This window comes from Protopterus annectens, chromosome 5.part0 (assembly GCF_019279795.1).
Source record: "Protopterus annectens isolate FY-2018-M chromosome 5.part0, PAN1.0, whole genome shotgun sequence".
NCBI classification, from domain to species: domain Eukaryota; kingdom Metazoa; phylum Chordata; order Ceratodontiformes; family Protopteridae; genus Protopterus; species Protopterus annectens.
The window spans coordinates 612,567,646-612,589,551 of record NC_056735.1 but is presented as its reverse complement, the minus strand read 5'-3'; the positions used below and the strand labels follow the sequence as shown (position 1 = coordinate 612,589,551).

The 21,906-nt window shown below is 35.1% G+C and overlaps 1 protein-coding gene across 1 annotated transcript in view; it reads left to right on the top strand.

Moving 5' to 3' along the window:
- The window catches only part of PNPLA4 (patatin like phospholipase domain containing 4), a 385,692-nt gene that overhangs the window by 187,740 nt on the left and 176,046 nt on the right, over window positions 1-21,906 (top strand). The window contains exons 3-5 of the mRNA XM_044072459.1: window positions 4,975-5,069; window positions 5,275-5,410; window positions 5,947-6,012. Coding sequence (XP_043928394.1) covers window positions 4,975-5,069; window positions 5,275-5,410; window positions 5,947-6,012 — 297 coding nt within the window. The remainder of the gene's footprint in view (window positions 1-4,974; window positions 5,070-5,274; window positions 5,411-5,946; window positions 6,013-21,906) is intronic.

Genomic DNA, 21,906 nt, shown 5'->3' with positions numbered 1-21,906 from the left:
TCGAAAGGAATTCCCATAAGTCCTTTAATATTTCATTTTCAGTTCCCCATATCCGCTTTAGTTTACTATCCAGGTATTTAGTTAACAAGGCTGTCTTGGACCCTTCAGCTGATACAGTTGGTCATAAGGGGGGATTTTTCGTGTCCTTATGTACTTTGAGGATCCCAAAAATGGTGGCTATTTTAGGTCCATCATTCTTCAAATATTTGTAAGTATCAAAATCAATCACCCCTTCCATAAGGAGATCACGTATAGCCAAATCTATCTTTTTTATATGCTATGGTGATCTCATTTTTCAAAACCCTAAGTATTGGTATCCCCTAAAATGTCCAACATTGTTTGCCTCATATATGATCGTGTCTGTAATTACTACTCCTCTTCTGGTTTCATCACCCTTAATTTGTTGTTGTTCCTAAAATAATCTAAAACTACTTTCTCTCTCTCTTAGTAAGGTTGAAACCACTTTTATTTTTCGGGATTTCCTTTCTTAGTTGTTTTTCCACAACCCGCTCAAAGTTCACCAGTTGTGGATGTAAGGGGGATTAAAGACACTTTTTCTTCTTAAACTGTCATTATTCCTGGTTTTTTCATTTCCCCCAAAAATTATTTCCAGGTTTACCTTCCTTGTGAACATTTTAAGGTCCATTATGAGTTTAGCTAAATCACATTTCTTATTAGGTATAAATTTAAATCCTTTTAAGAAAAGATCGAAATGTTCCTTCATCAACTCAGCATTGCTATAATTGAAAAAGTGATAATTGTTCATAGTCCACCTGGAATCATCCCTAATAATAATAATAATAATAATAATATCAGAACTTTCTTTAGTTCCTTCACCCCCCATCTGCCCCTCTGGTAAAAACATCTTGATTGTACTGGGGGGGGGCTTTTTACTCATTCTTTCTGATCTACGGAGTGGGGGATATTCTGAAGGGTCAGTTTTTATCGGGCACATTTTCTCTCCTTCCATCATTAAATGAGCTATTAATATAAAAATTGTTACCATTAGTGGTGGTCTGTTAGCTTGTTGGGTCAGCTAATTCACTTCTACTGTCCTCCCTATCTTTTCTTGTTACTTTAGGCATAGGTTATCTCCTATTTTCCCTGTATTCCATAATATCCCTATGTACTTTCTTTTTTTTGTTTGTTTTAATGTTTAAAACACATTTCTCATCTACTCTGTTTCTTATTTGATAATATTTCTCTTTCTCTGCATCAACAGTAAATAAGTCATTCACAATTTTTTTTTATTAACATCCTCTGTGTCTTGGTGAAGAGTGGCCATCACTTTCTCATTTTGTCGAACAATTACCCTAACAATATCTAACCCACATCTGTTAACAATCTCAAGCAGTTCCTTATGATATTCAGACCCTGTACTAACATTCTTTGGGTATTTGTACACCCTTAAACCTTTTGGGACTATTCTCAGGTTCAGACGTTCATTTAAATGATCTGTATCAATACTCAGGGCCTTGTATTTGGCCATCTTCACATACAGTTTGTCCAGATTAGCTTGAAAAGTGTCTGGTTCTACAGTGTCATTGACTACAGTTTGAGAAAGATTAAAAACAAATTTATGCTGGTCTTTCAACCAGTTAAGATTTTGACCAACATTAGAAACATTTAACACACAGTCACCTCTTTGTGTTCCATCTTCAGTAGCCCTCAAATGGTTCGCAGACCTAGTGTTCTCCAGTTTGCCATTCTGAGAAGAAAAAAATCCTTGGAAGTCCTGTAGGATCTCCCATAGCAGCATTGTCATTATTTAGCCTGTTTAAAACACTTTCCGATCCATTTCTATGGACATCCGGTACTCTTACCCCTTCTCTACTGAGATTAACACCCCTTTCACCCTCTCCGGTTGTCAGGACTTCCTGGTTGCTCCTAGTAAGTCCAAGCACAGAGGCAAGGGACTGCCCAGTAGGTGTGAGCAAATTGACCATCTGGGTTAGCTTGCCAGTCAATTTGCGTGTTTTGCTGATGTTGTCATTCCTCACTTGCTCTTGCCGTGGTGAGGAAACTGTGCTTTCCATGTCCCTTAAAATAACTCAAAACCACCAAAAATGTAAAAATGGGGCAATTGCGCCAACAAAATAGATAACCTCTCAAACTCCTTGGCACAACAAAAAATGCCACAAGTAGACAGAGACGACTAATAAAATAAAAACTTGTCTTTTATTAGTATGAACGCTCCATAAACAGTCCGCATTTTTTGTCCTGAATTAACCGACTTGATTAGATAAATTCATACCCACAATCCCTTGTTATATATGGTTTCAAACTCTCCCAACCAACATTCCACAGGGAGTGCAGGGGGGGCTTGCCCCCGACAAAACACAGCTTCTTGGTATTTGTGTAGTTTTTGACGTCGATCATGTAGATTTGACTATATCCAGTTTGACATTATGGAAGTCGATATATATATATATATATATATATATATATATATATATATATATATATAAAACACCTACATACATGTAGACAGTTTTAGATATTGGGTAGATATCTACACATACATTTTATAATTATATGTGTGAGTGCGTGTGTGTATGGGTTCCGTTCAGAAGCTCGAAATACTGAAATCTCCAATTTCAGTATTTCGAGCCCAATAAGCCGAATCCACATAATAGCCAACATTTAGAAGGGTGAAATTCAAAACCTTGAATACCGGAGGTTTTGAATTTGGCGCTTCTAAAGTTCTGCTATGGTTATGTATTCAGGTAAGTGTGTTAAGGGGTTTGGGTAGGGGCTGTGGTGTGTCAGTGTGTTCTGTTGCTGTGATGTGTGTGCGAAGAGAAAGTAGCTTGTGTGGTAGTGTTTTGTGTGTGTTTGTATGTAGTGCAACCTCGGAGTGAAAATATTTACATAGGGGGGGTGTGGGGGGCGCAGGGGTGCTTGCCCCCCTGCTTTCATGTAGTAGAGTGATTGTGTGTGTTTGTGTGGTAGATGGTGTGTGTGTGTGTGTGTGTGTGTGTGTGTGTGTGTGTGTATGTGTAGTAAAACCGCAAAATTCAAAACGTCAGGTATTCAAGGTTTTGAATTTTGCGGTTTTTAGTTTTCATTGTTTTGTGGATTCCACTTCTTGGGCTCGAGATACTGAAATTCGAGATTTCAGTATTTCCCTGAAAATATATATAATGTGTGTGTGTGTGTGTGTGTGTGTGTATATGTATATATATATATATATATATATATGTATATATATATATATATATATATATATATATATATATATATATATATATATATATATATATATATATATATGTATATGGATCTACTACTATTCACTGAAAGCACATTTCACCGAAAATCAAATTAGAGCGCACTTTTCACAGAAAGCTCATTTCACGGAAAACACAATTCACTGAAACACATTTCACCAAAAGTTGTAGATGGCTTTTCCCCACTGTAGTGCGACCCTGGAGTTGGTATATATAGTACCCCCCCACATATTTTATGTATATATTATTGTCAGAATAGTAATATATTGCAATTACATGTATCCATGTATATAATTCAAAATATTTAAAATATGTGGGGGCTACGCCCCCCACCCCCACCATGTGGGGGGGGCGGTGCCCCCCCAAACTATATATACCAACTCCAGGGTCGCACTACAGTGGGGAAAAGGCCATCTACAACTTTCAGTGAAATGTCTTAAAGTGAATTGTGTTTTCGGTGAAATGTGCTTTTGGTGAAAAGTGCACGGTGAAATGTGTTTCAGTGAAATGTGCTTTTGGTGAATAGTAGTAGAGCCATATATATATATATATATATATATATATATGTATGTGTATATATATATATATATATATATATATATGTGTGTGTATGTATATATATATATATATATATATATATATATATATATATATATATATATATAGATGTGTGTCAGATAGTTTTCAGAAACTTGAAATTCATATGGACAAGACTATATGATCGAGTTTCCAAAAATAAGAACATAAGAAAAAGGTGGCTGGAATAAAAAAGCTGAACCACAACAAAGTAAAATCTTTTTTTTTTTTTTAAGTACAAAGTGGTGAGCACTTTTGCAGTGGTAACCATTGCTTCATCAAACAGTTCATTCAAACAGCAACAGCACTTAAATACTTTAATTCATTAAAAAGAACAACCGATCCTACCACTCAGTTAATTCAGCACTCAGCAATCAATTAATTACTATACTTAAGTTTTGCCCTTGGTTAATTGCTAGAGTCAGAAAAATTCTGTTTAAAAACCACATACACAAAATGTAAAGACAAGGACATGTGGATAAATATAAATAAAATACATAAAAAGTCAATGAATAAATACATATGCTCATGTTATGTTCCCTGTGTGTTTATGTGGTCTGCTATACTATACTGTACAACACTGTGGCCCTCAATATGTGTGGTTTGACCCCACCCCCTTGAAATTTTAATATGCTGACTGTGAGCTTTTACAAAAGTGGAACTCTTTGGATAGAATGCAGAATTTTTTCTTTTCTCCAGAGTTGTACTTCATTAGATATTGCATTTTTAGAGTGCAACTATATGTTGGAGAACAGCAGAAATAAGTATTTGTATTTGTGCATTATTATAAATGTTTTGTATCAGAAGACCATCGTTTTTCTATGTCTAATACACCTGTCTTTTTGTGAACTGTAATGCCTACACTTACAACATTAGAATTGTTAGTTTGACTTCAGTAAAATGTTTTAGTACATATATATATATATATATATATATATATATATATATATATATATATATAATGGATAATTCGATGGGTATCCTAAATAGTTATTTCCACTGGACCATCAGTGTCATTGGTCAGTCTTGAAAGTGGTCTTCAAACTACTTCATTTATATAATCAAATAATAAAGCTGAAGTTATTTAGATAGAGAGGCATATAGTTGAACAGTATTCTGTACAACTTTGTTACTGATGCAAAGTTTGTGTTTTGAATGTTTATTACAGGTTTGCAAAGATTTTACTTATAAGTTTGCAGAAGATGTAAGAATGCAGAAATTTGGAGCAGTAACTCCAGGATATGAGTTCATGCACATGTTGAGGTATGCTTCATTAAGTATGCATCTCATATTCTGCTTTGTCAGAAATCTGTTTTAACAGACAGCTAATTATAAAGTTCAAAGCTAAGCTGCCTTTTTGTCTGTTGCTAAAGTTAGTTTATAAAAACTAAGCATTTCTCTCCTTAAAATATTTAGCAGATGTTGAATAATTAAAAATGAATAATGTTCATCTTTTTCTATACTTCAGAGAGGGCATAGACTCTGTACTTCCATCCAATGCTCATGAGATAGCTGGGAATCGTCTTCATATATCACTCACCAGCATTAAGACCAGAGAAAATTACTTAGTATCAAATTTTGCCTCCAGGGAAGACCTCATTAAGGTAACAAGTTGTGCTTCATTTGGTTGTAAATGAGAATGCATGGCTTCTGAGGTTTAGGGACTATTTTTTTGTGCTCCTTTCTTACTTCTGTACATACAGGCTTTTATAAAAAAAAATAAGTTATGCTGATTCTTGCTGTCTATACATCTTTGTTAATGCAAGTAAAAAGATGGTGCGCATAATTTTCCTCAATTAATTTGGTTGTCTAAGACATTTTGCATATCCATGTATTAAGCCTACTGCAGAAACAAAACTGTAAAATTAAGTTTGGCATTTAAGCATTGCACATTGTTGGTAGCACATAATCATTAGTTGCAGTAATTTGTTTCATGATAAGGGTTGTTATTTTTTACACTGTAGCTCGTGCTGATGTTATTTACTGTGTATGAAAGATAATTATTTGACCAGCCACAAATCTGTTTTCCTCTTGAACATTACTGTTATCAACCTGTTAAATTTTAATCCACACCAATGTAGCTCATTCTCAACAATTTTCTTAAATTATTCAGCACTGAATATGTATTTTTTTCCTCCAGGTTCTGTTAGGTAGTTGTTTTGTTCCAATATATGCTGGACTTAAGGCAGTGGAATATAAAGGAGAGGTAATTATGTATTTTTGATTTAATACTTTTTCTCTTGACTGTAGTCATTGGTCAGATCATCTGTCTTTCCAATCGTTTAAAATGCACATGTATAACTGAAACATGGGTACTGATGCTGGACAAAGGTCAATGACTATTTTTTCTAGACCTGTGTATCTTTTGTCATTACCTTCTTGATTCTTCTGCCTGCCCAAGCACTGTTTTGTCTGTCATGCATATTTAAGCAGTAAGAAAGGGTAGGACATATAAAATCATTACTACTGAGGTGAGTCAAAATCGAGTGTGAAGTCCAAGACAGAGTGATGTTACTACACAGTAACACATGCATGGAGTGCTATATTCCTATGTTTGATAATGCCATTGTATTTGCTGTACTGTTAAATGTCAATTTTGTGCCTCTTGCTTCTCAGCCAATTAGTTACCTGTCTCAAATTTTGCTTGGCAGCTACGTTGATAAACCCGAAGACTATGTATCCCCTCAGTGACTGTCTGAGTGACAGTCTACCTTATGCTATTTCTTTCTCTCTCTTTCTTTATCTGCTTCTTTCTTTGCTTATCAATCCCTTTGTTTCCTGTTTGCTATCTCTTTTGAAAAAAAAAAACACTGCGTTTTAGCAATTTATGCATCCCATGTTAGTTATTTGGTGAATTGTGTCAGTTTTCTGATCTGTAGTTTCCTGCATGCTGTGTATGTTGACATGACCAGGTTGCATAGTTTGTTCTCTTTGGTAGATTGTGTATATTGTCATCTTGGGAAAAGCAGAACCTGACCTACTTTTAAAAAATCAGCCTTACCAGTGATCTTCATACCATTTTCTATTTGCCTCATTATCTCACTAGCTCTTAACACAGCTTGCAGGAAACTACAGATCAGATGTATTACCTGACTGCATATTTGGTTGATAGAAATTATTGTATCCATATCATTTCTCCTTGTTTTGGTATTTGCCAAAATAAACTCCCTCCTCTTTGGCGCTAAAATTATCTCCTTTTTTCTGTTCCCACCAGCCATAACAGCTGTTTACAAAGGAGTTCTCCTTTCTCAACTTGAATATGTACTCTCAATTTTTGCTTCTGCCTCCAAGAAAAACATTGTCACACTTCAGACTCTCTCTAACAACATCTGCTGATTCATTATAAACTCACCTGTCTGTAAGCATCACTGTATCACCATAGAAAAAGCCAAACGCATACCCATAAACCAAAGATCTAACCTACTTTTAGGAAACCAACTCTAGAAAGTACTCCGACTTCATCCATTTATTTCCCCTTGCAGCCAGACTTCATGAAAAAAACTCCTCATACAACTTGAGGCACTACTCACAAGCCACACAAACTCTCATTACCCCCAGAACCAAACTGCATAGCACTACACATACTTTCTTCTTTTGGGTGCCTACTCAATTTGGCAAGTCTCCCCATCATTAACATTAAGGAAATCAACACTTATGCCAAATTCAGAATGTAACTCAAAAGGCACTTCATCCAAACTAAATGCTCCTCCTCCAACACAGGACATATGACCTAACTGATCTCCTTTCCAAGTCTGTTCTCCTCTCAAGATTCACTGAAGATTGAGGCACTTTGGAAACTAATGTATATGTTGTACATTACACTCTGCTTGATTGTATATTGCACTGTGCTTGTTCACTGGAATGTACATAACACAGATTTTCTGTGAAATTATTGTGAACAATTCTGTCATTGCTTACATTTCTGTATTTTTCGTTTGTGAAATGTTTTTTATTTCCCTGGGCGGAGTCTGAAATTAGTCAATATTATCAGTGTACTACACCAATAAACAATATCTGTTAATAGTGGCTGGTAAACTGCAGTCTGCTGTTTGTCACTATTTCTTCTGTTGCTATGACCATTTAATGGATGGCACTACATAGTTTCCACAGCAGCTGTTTTTTTTTTTTCCTCAAATATTTTTTTATTTTCAATTAAAATAACATTTACTTACTATTTTTAAATATCATTTTAAACTATATACAGTATCTACAATAGCCTGACTTTCAGTTATATACACTGTATGTTATTAAATATAGAATTAACAGATCAGTTATCAGAGATACAATATTGATTATTGCAGAGTGTCCAACAGAGATATAACTTTCTTCCAAGGATTATTTACCAATGGCCTGGGATAGATTCGTTAGTTCTTTGATTTTTATTTCCATCGATGCAGTTGTCTTCAGTAAAGTGTAAAATTCTTCCATGGTCAGGGGTGTATTTGAATTCCACCTTCTGGTTACGCATTTCCTAGATATAGCAAGTATTGTCTATAACAAATACATATTTGTCTTATTCAGGTAGGGACCTTCATTTACATTTAGTATAATCAATACTTTAGTTAAAGTAAAGGATTTATTAAATAAAGCTTGTAAAAAAATGATTGATTCCATTCCAATATGATTTAATTTTATTACATTCATAAAAAATATGAATCCAGTCTGCTTTGTTTGACTTTTCACACCTCCAGCAAAAAAACATTTGTAGTAGTACTGATATTTTTAATTCTATCTGGTGTTAAAAATGCTCTATGTAAGTATTTCCAGTTAAATATTTTCCAGTACTGTGTGTTAGAGGTGTAATTAACCAATAGTAAGATGTTAGTTTTAATTTCTTCTGTTAACTGCAATGACTGACCTTTTGTTAAGAACTGCCAGTATGATGGTTTGAGAATTGTTTTATATGTTATTAACTCTTTATATAGATTTGAAATGGAATTTTTCTTTTCACAACTATCATATATAAATTCATACAAAAAACTTATTAGATTTGGAATATCTTTAAATGAGGAATTATTAATTAATCTGCATAAATCTTGAGTGTGCATTAGAATGCTTTGTAAGGTTAACCAGTCCTGTGTTGGAATATTGTAAGCAGTTTTTATCATATGTATATCTAAAACATTTAATTTATTTACACATTGAAACCAGCATAAAAATCCATTTTGTTCCCAGGAAGTTATTGTTTCCCTATATATTTTGTGAGGAAAGTTCTTAGTGATGGTAAATGGGGTTAAAAGGTCAAACCAAAGTTTTAGATCTATGTTTGCATTGATAAGTTTCCTAAAGGAATTGATGTAATGATTAATCAGTGTTTCAGTTTTAGAAGGTTTTGTTATATTATATTGTGTACTTATGCATAGTATGTACCAGGGTTTGTTTGATTTGTCTACTATTAAACATTTTTTAACAGATTAAATTAATTTGTTAATACAGCCATTGTTAATTCTTTCCAGGTGGCAAAATCATTTGGGTTTATCCAGTCTATTGTAGTTTTAAGCACAGATGCTTTTATATATAGGTTCATAGGTAGGTACTAGGCTATCGGCCCTAGGGCCCATACAAGCCTAGCCAAAAAATGTACCCTGGCTTTCGCCACCCAAGAAAATTATTTTCCTGTGCCTCTGTCGAGCAGAGCCACAGAAGTGATCCCAAGGGTGAATTTCCCATCTAATCATCAAGATTTTTCTTGAAGAGTGCTAATGAGGAGCTCTGTTTGACATAGATAGGTAGTCTGTTCCAGAGGATGGGAAGTCTCTGGGACAGGAATCTATCCCTCCAGCATGTTCTGTTTATTGTGGTGACAAGGTTTAGGTCCCTAGAGCGTGTAGCTCGGAGGGATTGGGATTTCTTTAAGTGGAGCATGTCCAACAGCTCTGGGTTTGACATAGCTTTGTATGTTAGGCAGAGATCTCCCCTGAGTAGGCGATATGCGATGGAGTAAAGCTGTAGTTTTTTGAAACGGTTTGCATAGGGCATCTGTTTGAGGCCAGTAATCCTCTTTGTGAGGTATTTCTGTGGTATTTCCAGTTGTTGTAGATGTCTTGTGAGGTACATACCAAAAGGGGCGTTGTACTCTGTAATGGGTCTAATGAGTGATGAGTAGAGGGGAACAATGACCTCTTTTTTTCTGGATGAGAATCCTTTTGTGATGAGATGAGCCACGTAGAAGGATTTCCTGACCACTGTGGCGATGTGATTATCAAAGGAGAGACTACTGTCCACCTGTGTCTCAAGGTCTCATCACATTTTTTGCATTAAGTAGACTACCAGCTATGTGGTAGTTCATGGGTACAGAGTTTTTACCAAAGGGGATGACAATACTCTTTTTGGCATTGAGCTTCAGGCCATGGCTTTGACACCAGGTATCTGTCTCAGTGAGGCCTTTTTGTAGTTTGTCCACATTGTTATGAGTTTCGATTATGGCTCCTAGTTTGCAGTCATCGGCAAACTTTGTTAGCCAATGACCTTCTGTGTTGGCCTGCACTTCAGAGAAGTAGATACCAAACAGGAGAGGACCCAGGACTGAACCCTGTGGTACTCCACTTGTCTCTGGTCTGACGTCAGATTTGGAATCCGCTACTTTCACAGTGTGGGTTCTGTCCATGAGCCAGTTGGCAACCCATCTTGTGACATAGGGATTTATACCTAGTTTAGTGAGCTTATCTATAATTCCAGACTGGGGGATGATGTTGAAAGCCTTGGCGAGATCTAGATAAGCTGTGCGAACCATTTTACCCTCATCTATGGCTTTGGTGACTGCTTCAAATAAGTCAGTCAGGTTTAGGAGACATGATCTGCTTTTTACAAATCCAAACTGGGTAGGGTCCAGAGTTTGGAGATTACCAATGTCTTTGTTTATGAGTTCCACAATGATACGTTCCATGGCCTTGCAGACCAGCTCGTCAGACTAATGTGGTGGTAGTTCCCGGGGTCCGTCGTGGCTCCCCCTTTGTGGAGTGGGATAACCGTCGCGGTGTGCCATTCAGTGGGTACAAAGCCTGAGGTGGGGCTATGATTGAACATGGTACTTAGGTAGGGTGCCATTTCATTTTGTAGTTAGTGTAGAATGCAGCCTGGGATATTGTCAGGTCCCATGGATGCTGTGCTCTTGGCTTTGGAGAGTGTGTTTTTTACCTGTGCAGATGTGATTATAGGAACTTTGCATTCTGCCAGTATAGAGATGGGCCCTCTAGGGGGTGAGACGGGGGTAAAGTTAGCACTGAACCTATCTGCTAGGATGTTGGCAATATCAGTTGGTTTTGTATATTTAGTGCCATTGTGCTGTAACTCAGAGCAGATCTGAGTGTTCCCATTTAGATTCTTGACATTGCTATAGAATGCTTTGTGGTTGTCTTTAGAGTCAGTGGCAATTTTGTATTTGTAACTATCTTTGGAAGATTTTGAGGGATCTCAGCTTCTTACTGAGATTGACCAGGGAGTTCCTTCAGTCATGGGATTTTACTCATTTTTTTGCAACAATTTCTTTCTTCTGTTGTAGAGTTTGTTTATGACAGAGGACCACCAGATTGGTTTCCTTTTTTTGGAGGATAACATCTTGGTTCTATTGGGGATAGCATGATCCATGCACTCATGTAAGTGCTTATAAAGTGCATTTGTGTAGGATTCGGCAGTCATACCTCTATTGTCCGTCTGCATGGGTGTCATGAAGTTTGCCACTTCTGTCTTAAGAAGTGTGAAGTTGGCTTTGGAGAAGTTTTTTTACGATAGTTTCCCTAACTGGGGGTGGGGGTGGGATGTGGATGTCTAGGCTGATTAGCTTGTGTTCAGATCTGACCAACGAGGAATTGACGTCTGGTGTGGAACACCGGTTTCCCATGTTGTTAATGACCATGTCTAGGATATTGCTGCCCCTGGTGGGGGTGTGAATAAGTTGATCCAAGGCGTTGGAATTTATAAATTCTAGAAATCATTGAGCATACAGTTGGTACATGAGTAGTTTTCCCAGTTAATGGTGGGGTAGTTGAAATCACCCATTATTAGGGTGTTGGGTTGTACCCTAATACTTTCCAGTGTATCAAGAAATGAGGAGTGTGAATCCTGGGGCATGGTGGGGGGTCTGTAGCAAGCTGCAGTTTGGATTGCGGTCTTGCCCAGAGTTAGTTGCACTTGGATAATCTCGGATGCATTATGCTGTTCAACTAGCCTGGAGTTGTGGATATCCTTAATGAATATGAACACGCCTCCACCTTTAGTGCTTCGTTCTGGGTTAGGTGGCCAAAGGTGTGGTATGAATTGTAGCCTGGTAATGCAGGGGTGCTCTCTGGAGCTTTGAAACAGGTCTCTGTCACTGCACAGATGTTAATGTTCTCCATTTTAAGGAGTGCCTCGAGTGAGTGCATTTTGAGGTTTAGACTTCTAGCATTGAGTAGCATTACCCTCAGATTTTGCTTGCTTGTACCTGTTACGGTGGTGAATTTGTCATTTGAACCTTGCCTAAAAAAGGCACTGTAGGGGTGGCAAGAGCCTTAGCCAGTATCCGGAATCCTAAGGGCGGCAGGTGCAGGCCATCTCTGGCAAAGCATCTTGGTCTGTCGATCATGTTGTCCCAGGCAGACAAATACTGGATCCCCTTAGAATGACACCAGAAGCTTAGCCAATTGTTGAAGTCAATCATTTTGTCATTGCACTGTGGCATCATTCTGGGTGATGGCAGGATGCTTCTCAGGGTTAGGGTCATACCTGCCTGGGATACAAGAGCGGAGAGCTCCTCCATGTCTCTTTTCATGTAGTCCAGGGAGGTACGTCTTAGGTCATTCACACCAACATGGACAATGACAGTGTCATATTTGTACTTATTGTGGAGTGACCTGAGTGCATGCGTTATGTGGCGGATCCTGGCACCTGACAGGCAGCTGACATTAGCTTTCTCCTTGTTTAGTCTAGTGAGTGGAATATCAGTGCGCCTGACTATAGAGTTACCTATGACTAGAGTGTTGTTTCTATTTCTGGGAAGTTCAATCCTCCTTGTTTCCAGGGTCTAATGTGATGAGTAAGAGCTACTCTATTCTTTTTGGGATACTATAACAATTTTATTAAACATGAGTTTATTTCTTTAAGAATGCAGCTTTCAGGAATTAACTGTATTGCTAATGCTACATATAGTATTTTTGGCAATAAGACCATTTTTATTAATTGCAATCTTTCTTCAAAAGTTAATTTAATTTTGTTCCACTTTTCTTTATATATTTTTATTGCTTCAGTAATGTTTTTATAATTTATTAATATTGTTTTGTTTATATTTTTGCATAACACTATTCCTAAATAATTCAGCGTAAGTTCTTGTTTTCCTGTGATGAATTTATCTGTAACTTGTAGTTCTTTTTTCTTATTTAAAATAGAAATTTTGATTTTGATCTATTAAAGTGTAGACCTGAAATCTTATAACATTTCTCCATTAATTATTCTAGCTCTCCTAATGATTCTCTGGAGTTTGATAGGGTTAATAAAATATCAGCATCAGCAAAAAGCATTATTTTAGATATGTACTGGTCATAGACTTCTATTCCTTTTATTCTTGGATTATTGAGTATTATTTCTGCAAGTATTTCTATAGCCAAAGCAAATAAAATTGGAAAAGCAGGCATACTTGTTTAGTACCTTTCGTTATATGGATAGACTCTGAGGTAAAAGGACCTAATTTAATGTAGGCTAAGTTATTAGTATATATGTTTGTTAGTAATAAGATGAAGGGAGGAGGAAATTCAAATAATGCTAACGTTTTAAATAGATATTCCCAGTTGAGGGAATCAAAGGCTTTTTCTGTCTAATCCGATTACAAGTGTTTCTCTATCTTCATTATTCACATAATCTATAAGAGTAAGTATCCTTTTAATATTATCATGTGTGTGCCTGTTATATAAAAATCCAGTCTGATCATTATTAATTGTCTTTGTAAGTGGGATTTTCATTGTGTTAGCTATGATTGACATGAATATTTTGCAATCATTATTCAGTAATGATGTCTGTATGCGGTGCAAAGGTCTGATGGTTTATTATCTTTTAGAATTGGTGTTATGAAAGAATATTTCCATGAGGGTGGTATTTTTGCTTCTGACTAGACTTCTAGCAAAGTTTTATGAAAAAGGGAGATTACTGTTGAAGGGAAACGTTTATAAATTTCCGTAATTATACGATCTCTCCCTGGAGCTTTGTTAGATTTACTTTCCTTTATCTTGTCAACAATTTCTTTTTAGGATATAGGTTTTTGCAGGTCTAGTTTTTTTAAGTTTTTGGGAATTTTTTTATATTGATATGGTTTGTATCCAAGTTTATTTGGTTGGTATCTAAATCTTCTTTTTTGAAGTATTCCATATACTGGAACTGAAATGCTCCAAGGATGTCTCCTATATCTGATACTTTTTTCCCTTTCTTTTCATGATATATACTACCAATGTTATTTGCTTTAGACTGGATTTTAATTCTTCTAGATAAGTTATGTAGATATCTGGAGGAGGTGGCTAATGAGTTTATTTTTATTTTTCCAAGGTTAGACAAGTTTTGTGTGTTAGAATTTCATTATATTTTTTACTTAATTTCTCTATTTCTTTTTTGACTTCTGGAAAATTCTGATTTTATTTTAGATTTTGCTGTCAAGAGTCTGATTTGCAAGTCTAATGAATCAGTTTCCCACTCTCTAACTTTGTTTTTGTATCATCTAAGGGTCTTACCAAATAAATACACTTTTAATGAGTCCCAAACCATGACTCTACTGATTTCTGTTGTATTATTAATTTCAAGAAATAATTGTAGTTCTGACAACATCCAGGGTCTGAATTATTTAATTTTCATGATATATGATGGAATTCTAGTGTGGAGGATTAAAGGTTTAAACTCTATTTGGAGTTTCATTATCAGAGAGTCGTGATCTTTGAAGGGGCATGCAACTATTGAGAAGTTGAGGATTTTTGTTTGTAAATCTTGAACTATGAATAATTTGTCTGTTCTGGTTTGTGTTCCAAATCTATGGTCGTTATGGGAAATAATAAGGATTTATCATCTTTTACTTTAAAAGTGTCTATTAAGTGAAATTAATCAATCCATCTTTTTAAGGATTTTGCAATAGTTGCTATGCGAAAAGACTTCTTGGTGGTTTCAGAAGCTTCTAAGGTACAATTAAAGTCTCCTCCCAGTATAAGATTTCCTTTATAATTGTTGGAAATAAAATCTGGGTGTTTTTTAACCATTCCTGCTCCAATTCCTGGGAACCAATATAAATTAGCTAAGGTCCATATTCTGTTATTAAATTTAATTATAACAAATGCTAATAGACCTTAACTTTTGGAGTGATTATGTTTTTCTTCCAGAGAATTGATACTCCTTTTGTCTTTGTTCTATAGGAGGATTGAGCTAAAACTGTATAGTCCTTAGGGTTCCAAATAAAGCTATCATTAGTCTTGATATGCGTTTCCTGGAGAAATACTACTTGTGTCTTATTTAGTTTTAAATATTTTAGTAAGTTTGATCTTTTATTTGCATTATTTAAGTCGTTAGTATTTAATGATAAGAATGTTAAATCCATTTCAAGTTATTGTTGGAAGAAGCTTTTTGCTTCTTTTTTTTATTTTGATTAGTTATACCATATTCTCAGATAACACTGAATGTTATTTTTACTTCTATAAAACATTAAATCTAAAGTATCAAATACAAGTAAATATGCATTTCCCATTAAACATGGAATGAAAGTCATTCCTAATCCAATAGATAAAGATAGATCTATTGGATTATTACTCATACCTTTAACCAACAATATCAACTGAGCTCCACATGTTAAATTATTAGAGAATTTTCTTAAAAGAGATATGAAATTCTGTATTATTCTATTATTGTTCTATAGTATTTTATATATCAGGATGGAATGTTAGTGTAAACAATTATTATGTTGACTTATAAAATATCCAATATTTAGTTACCCTTAAGAGATCCCAAACATGTCAGATATGTCATTTTGGATAAATTAAATGCAACAGAGGAGCATATAAGCCAACAACAAATAGATTATTACTAAAATAATTTGACTAAAGGGAATCTGTAGGAGGCAGAGTGATTACCAGTGAAATATGAATTTACTGTGGGTGCACTGTCCTCCTTTACTTTCCCACACTTCAGCTCACCAACTTCAACTTACACTTATGAAAAGACATGGCTTATCAGTGGTATCCTGCCTCTGAGTAGAGGCGCCCTACATTCTAGTGTGCAGTGCTTTTACATATGTATAGATTTACAAAACAGAGTCTAAGAATGAACTATGATCACCCTGACAATTCCTATCCTGCACAGGGCACCTCCTGCTTCCAGAATGGGTAATCACATGAGGTCTAGAATGAATGTGAAGGTACCTATATGGTAATCAAGACTTACCTTAGGTAAGTATTAATCAAATAGTATTTAGAGCATCTTAAAGAGTTCTCGGGGAAGTTAGAATATTCTTAGGCCTCTTCTCCCCTGACCAAAAACAGAGATTCCCCTTCCCTTTCTTTCCTTTGTTTTAAATCAGTACTAATAAAAGAAATTCAGCAAACATAGGTAAACAGAAATAACATTCAGTAGTCTTGTACATGACTCGCAATCCATTAAACACGTCAGTGACTAACATCACTTTAGTAACCATTATAAAGACAAATTAGAAATAATTTCCTAGCTCTTTAAATTTTCTGATAAAGCAAAAAGTTACCAATAAGCTATTTTAACTAAAAGTATAAAGCATTTCAATTTTTCCTTGCATGTATACATTTTGTTAAAACAGCAACAATATTTCAAGGGCACAATTAATATTTAGACTGTTTCAAATAAATAACTTGTCAGTTGCCAATTAAGTTGGTTTAGAATGTATGGTTAGTGCAAATATAGGATGTTGGAAAAATAATATGCATTTGTTCGTGTACTCTACAGACTGTCATATGCAAGTGACATATATAATGTAGCATATATAGAGCAGATAGCTTATGGATTCAGGTTGTTAAAGTAAGTTATGCTTATTAATCAGGCAGTTTCATTAAAATTCACAAGTAATTTGGGGACATTTCAGTTGAGTTTCCAGGAATGTTTAGAACAGTGTGAGTAACTGAGTCCACTTTTCCTCATAAACATATGTCACAATTCATTAAACAAAGCAGAGTCTAACATCTGTCAAATAATCATTATAAAGACAAAGAATAGTAATTTCCTAGCTCTTCAAACTTTCTGATATCGCATAATGTTGACAGCAAGCTATTTTAACTGGAAGACTAAAGCATTTCAATACTTCCTTGTGAATATATATTTTTACTTTTGCTGTAGTGTCAAGAACTGCCTTTGAAATCCTATGCATTACTTTCAAGTCATTCATTTTACATTTCATATTATATTTTGTCAAAATGTCAATAACATTTCAAGGGCACATTTAATATTTAAACTGATATTTTAAATGAATAGCTATCCACTACCAAGTGAGTTTGTACAGAGTGTGAGGTAACTGCAAAGATAACATGTTGCAAAAAGTAATATGCATCTTTTCATGTGCACTAGACTGACAATTTCAAGTAACATATAAAATGTAACCTTTACAGTGCAGACAGTTTGTGGAATCAGCATGTTAAACTGAGTAATATTTTTTAATCAAGCAGCTACATTTAAGTACACATGTAGTTTGGAAACATTTCAGTTGTGTTTCCAGGAATATGTAATCCTATGAGGATAAATCATAAAATATTACAAATAGTCCTATTATGTATTTATTTTACCTTGCTTAGGTTGTTTTTCATTTTAATAACTAAGTAACATTACTTTTTCTTATTATTTGTTATCTGTGAGGCTAAATGCACTTTGCAGGTTCACAGTATCCATAGAAACAGCAGCCGTTGTTTACTGTTGCTATGGCAACGCAAATAGAATGTGAAGAAAGATTCACTTCTCTTTACCAACAGTACATTTTTCCCTCCTCTTTTTTATACATTTGTGAATACTAAAAGGAAATAATTCAAAGGACATGTGTACATGAATGGAACATTTCAGAGTTAATCACTAACATGTTCCCAATCCCAATAAGCATAACAGTGACTGTCATTAATCTAATAAATATTGTAATAATTAATTAAGTTCACTATTCCAATTAGTCTACCTTAAAACTAGATTATTGTAGACTATTATTTATCTATGTATAAATAGTGAGTTATTAAATATATATACAGACTATATTAATGTAGTAAATAGGAGAGAATTTAGAAAGGGAGACAATATGCAGTTAAAATAATGAGGAAAAGAGAGAAGAGAGAGAAAAGAGAAAATTAAGAGAAAATACACATATACTATGTATGTTGATTTACAGTATAAATATTTTATGTAATATATAACCCTCCTTCTGTGAAAGAAAAGTACCCTGTTTTACATACCTGAGGTAATGTGAAAACTCTTGTGTCATCTATTTTCAAAAAATATAGATAAAGATTCCAATAGTTAGTTACCTTTGTTTTAGAATTCCAAGCAGTAAAATCAGACCTTTAAAGTAATGTTAAAACAATTCATATCATAGTAGATGCTTTGAGAGATTTGTCTGTAACAGTATCATTCTTTTGCTTCTTCTTTTTGACATTTGTCCAGACATTTGTTTCTTTTGTTCTCTTGAGAGGTGACATCCAATCCATATCTTCTGGTAAAGTAATCACATTATTAGTTTTAATAAATGAAGAGGCTTCCTCTAAGTCAATAAAAGTCCTGATCTTGTTGGCATACAGTATTCTTATCTTAGCTGGATATGCAAGTTGTGCCTTGATGTTATTTTGTTTTAGAAACTTTATCATTGGCCATACTTTTTTCCTTTGTTCCATTATTCTAGATGAATAGTCGTTATCAAATCTTATCAGGCTCTGATTATATTTTAGAGGTGCCTTCCTCCAAGCAGATCTTAAAATCAGTTCCTTGTCCAAGTATGAAAGAAAGTTGATAATTATTCATCTAGGAGGAGAGTTTGAGTTAGTGGCAGGTTTCCCAAGAGCTATGTGTGCCCTCTCAATGCCAAAGGAAAGTCCTTCTTTTAAATTTAAAAAGTCAGGGATCCAGCTTGATAAAAAGGAAATATCCTCACCACCTGTGTTTTCAGGTAATCCAAAAATCCTGATGTTATTTCCCCTCTCCCTATTTTCCAAGTCATCTACTTCATTAACCAACCAAGTGTTTTGTTTAAGAAGCAGTTCTTTCTGTGTTTCCTTTTTCTTAAGTCTGCTTTCTAAGTCATTTAGAGAAACCTCTATTCCTGTTATCCTTGTCTGGTGTTGTTGTAGCATTTCCTTGAGGGTGTTAGCCTATTTTTGACTGCTTGTTTTAAGATTTTCTAGGTTCTCTTTAAAATCATCCATCTTCAAAGACAGCTTCTGCAGGGTAGATGCCATCTGTTGTAGTTCCTTCTTTAAGGCAGCATCCTGGTAAGAATTCCTTGAGTTGCTCATTTTAACAAGTGAATATATCTCAAAGCTTTTTGACAGGAAATTATTTGTAAAACTTCACCAAAGTTTCTAATTATGTAAATTAGACCTTTATCTGTAATATTTTATACTTTGAAGAAAAAAAAAAGAATATTTTTCCTGTCTTATTTAACTAGTTATATGGAGCTCTAAAATACTGCTGCTTTCAGTTAGCCATTCAGGCTCCGCCCCTAGCAGCTGGTTTTAAGGTTCTCTGTAGTAGAACAATGCTGTGTTTTTCCAAGTCCAGCTTTCCTCCAATCTCAAGGTCAATTCATAGAGCATTATGGTTAGTGATATGCAGTCCAGCAATTGTCAGTTACAGGCTAATTTGTCTGCAGCATGGGTAAAGCTCAAACTCATCTAAAATTCAAATAAGAGGCAGTTAGAAGTGGCTTCATTATTTATTCATACATTATTCACATGGTTGATTTACTGTTTTAAATAAGACAGTAAGTGAAGCCATCAAAACACTGGGAAATGGCACCCAGAAGTATTTTTTCTGTTCCCTGGAAAAAAGAGCCACATACTACCTTCATTTCTATGTATAAAATATTGTTTGCTGTCATCTATTACACAATTTTCCTAACTCGTAAAAAGGTAGCAAATTGCAATCATTTTTTTTCCTGTAGTCAGTCATTCTACCAGTCAGCACCTGATTATCCCATCTGAAAAGAAAAATGAAAGTACATTTTAAATAGCCATATTTAAAGATCTCTACCTAGAATTTTAGAAGAGTGAAAACAATCTTCAAGTTCCAAAGAACAGACATTGAATATGAATAAAAGCATTGTGCTTGTCTGAAAGTAAGTTATTGAGGAAATTATTTTTAGTTCACTTACCTTTCATTTAAGGTCATCATTTACAGTTCAAAACCAGCATTTTTCAAGAGTCACACCCATTGCAATGCAAATAAACAACCAGTAAGACATACAGTATTTCAAAATTTATAGTTGGTTAAATAATGTACAAACTCATTCAGAACAGTACATGTTGCATTATTAGCCATTAGAGGGAGAAAGGCTCATGTCCCATTAAAGAAAATGATCATAAAAAATATATAGTTCACAAGGTAGGTGAATTAGCCACCCCATTGAATTTTTTTTAAAAACAGCTTGCACGATGAGTGTTGTCTCATATTGATCTCTCCCTCACCCTTTCTCTCTGACACAACTGTCTCAAACACACTCACTTTCTGCTCGTCATCAGTGCAATTCAAAATTCAGTACTGAAATGGGATTGTTAGATGCTTTACTGATCATTATAGACTGTGTATTTGCAGTAAGGCATCTAACAATCACTTTTCAGTACTGAATTTTGAATAGCACTGATGATGAGCTGAGAGTGACAATATGTTTGACTTTACTGATCATTATTAACTGTGAATTTGCAAAGAGGTTCACCGGTTTGATTCTCGGCTGGGGTGCCTTTTGTGCGGATTCTGCATATCCTCCCTGTGGTCGCGTGGGTTTCCTCCAGGTGCTCTGGTTTCCTCCCACATCCCAAAGACATGCTGTAGGTGGATTGGACACTCTAAATTGGCCTTAGGTGTGTGTGTGTGTGTGTGTGTGTGTGTGTGTGTGTGTGTGTGTGTGTGTGTGTGTGTGTGTGTCTTCTGTGGAAGGTTGGGCGCCGGGCTGGCAACTTGACACTGTAAACCTCCACTGCCAATCGTTCTGCGGATTGCTGTTCCGCTGTGGCGACCCCTAACTGGGATTAGCCGAAAGGAGATGATGATTGACTGCATATTTGCAGGGAAATGTACATGATCCTGTTGCACATATCAAAAAGAGTAGATGGTCTTTATTTATAAATTATAAACCTTAACAAAAAGTCATAACATAAGTACAGTAAAAGAATTATTATCAACTCCCTTTTGAAATGTCAGCAGTTGAAATACTAAGAGGCAAAAAGCCCAAATCCCGGAGAAGAGCGAATCTCAAAAATCACTCTTCTCCTTAAAACTACTATAGCAGGGGGGAAAGCCCACTACATTACCTGAATTTTTATATATACCGCATCCGAGATTACCAAATCGTGGATTAAATGGAATGTTCCTAGAAACGGCATGTCAGACTTAGTATATGTCTGTTTTTTGTAATTGTGTTCTTTCTGCCATTCAGTCTACATGTTTCAGGACTTGTTCTAGTGGGTCCTGACATTTCAAATGGTTACCATTATTATTAGTTAAATACAAAACAGCTCTAGAAAAAGAAATTTATCATTCCTAAAAATAAAAATAAATACTTTAATAAAAAGCACAGCCTGCAAAAAACAAGACTATCTTTGTCACCCCACCCTTTCTGACCATATCTCTCAACCTCTTACAGCAAAAAATCTGGACAAAGCCTAAAATGACGGGGTGACAAATAGGGACATATTTTAAATATTGTTCTTACAAACTTAGAAAGTTGATAAAAGAATAGGTTTTTGCATTAGCATGAATTTTATGAAGGGTGTGGAGTCCTAAATCTCAAATATTTGTCATTATTTAATTACTTCAATCCTCAGCTATTTGCCAGAAAGGTGCAGATTTTAGGAGGAACACCTCAAAAATATGAGGCAAAAATCTGGGCATTCTGTGAAAATCTGTAGAGTTGAGAGGTATGTTTCTGACACAACCATAATCTTAATTTTTTAAT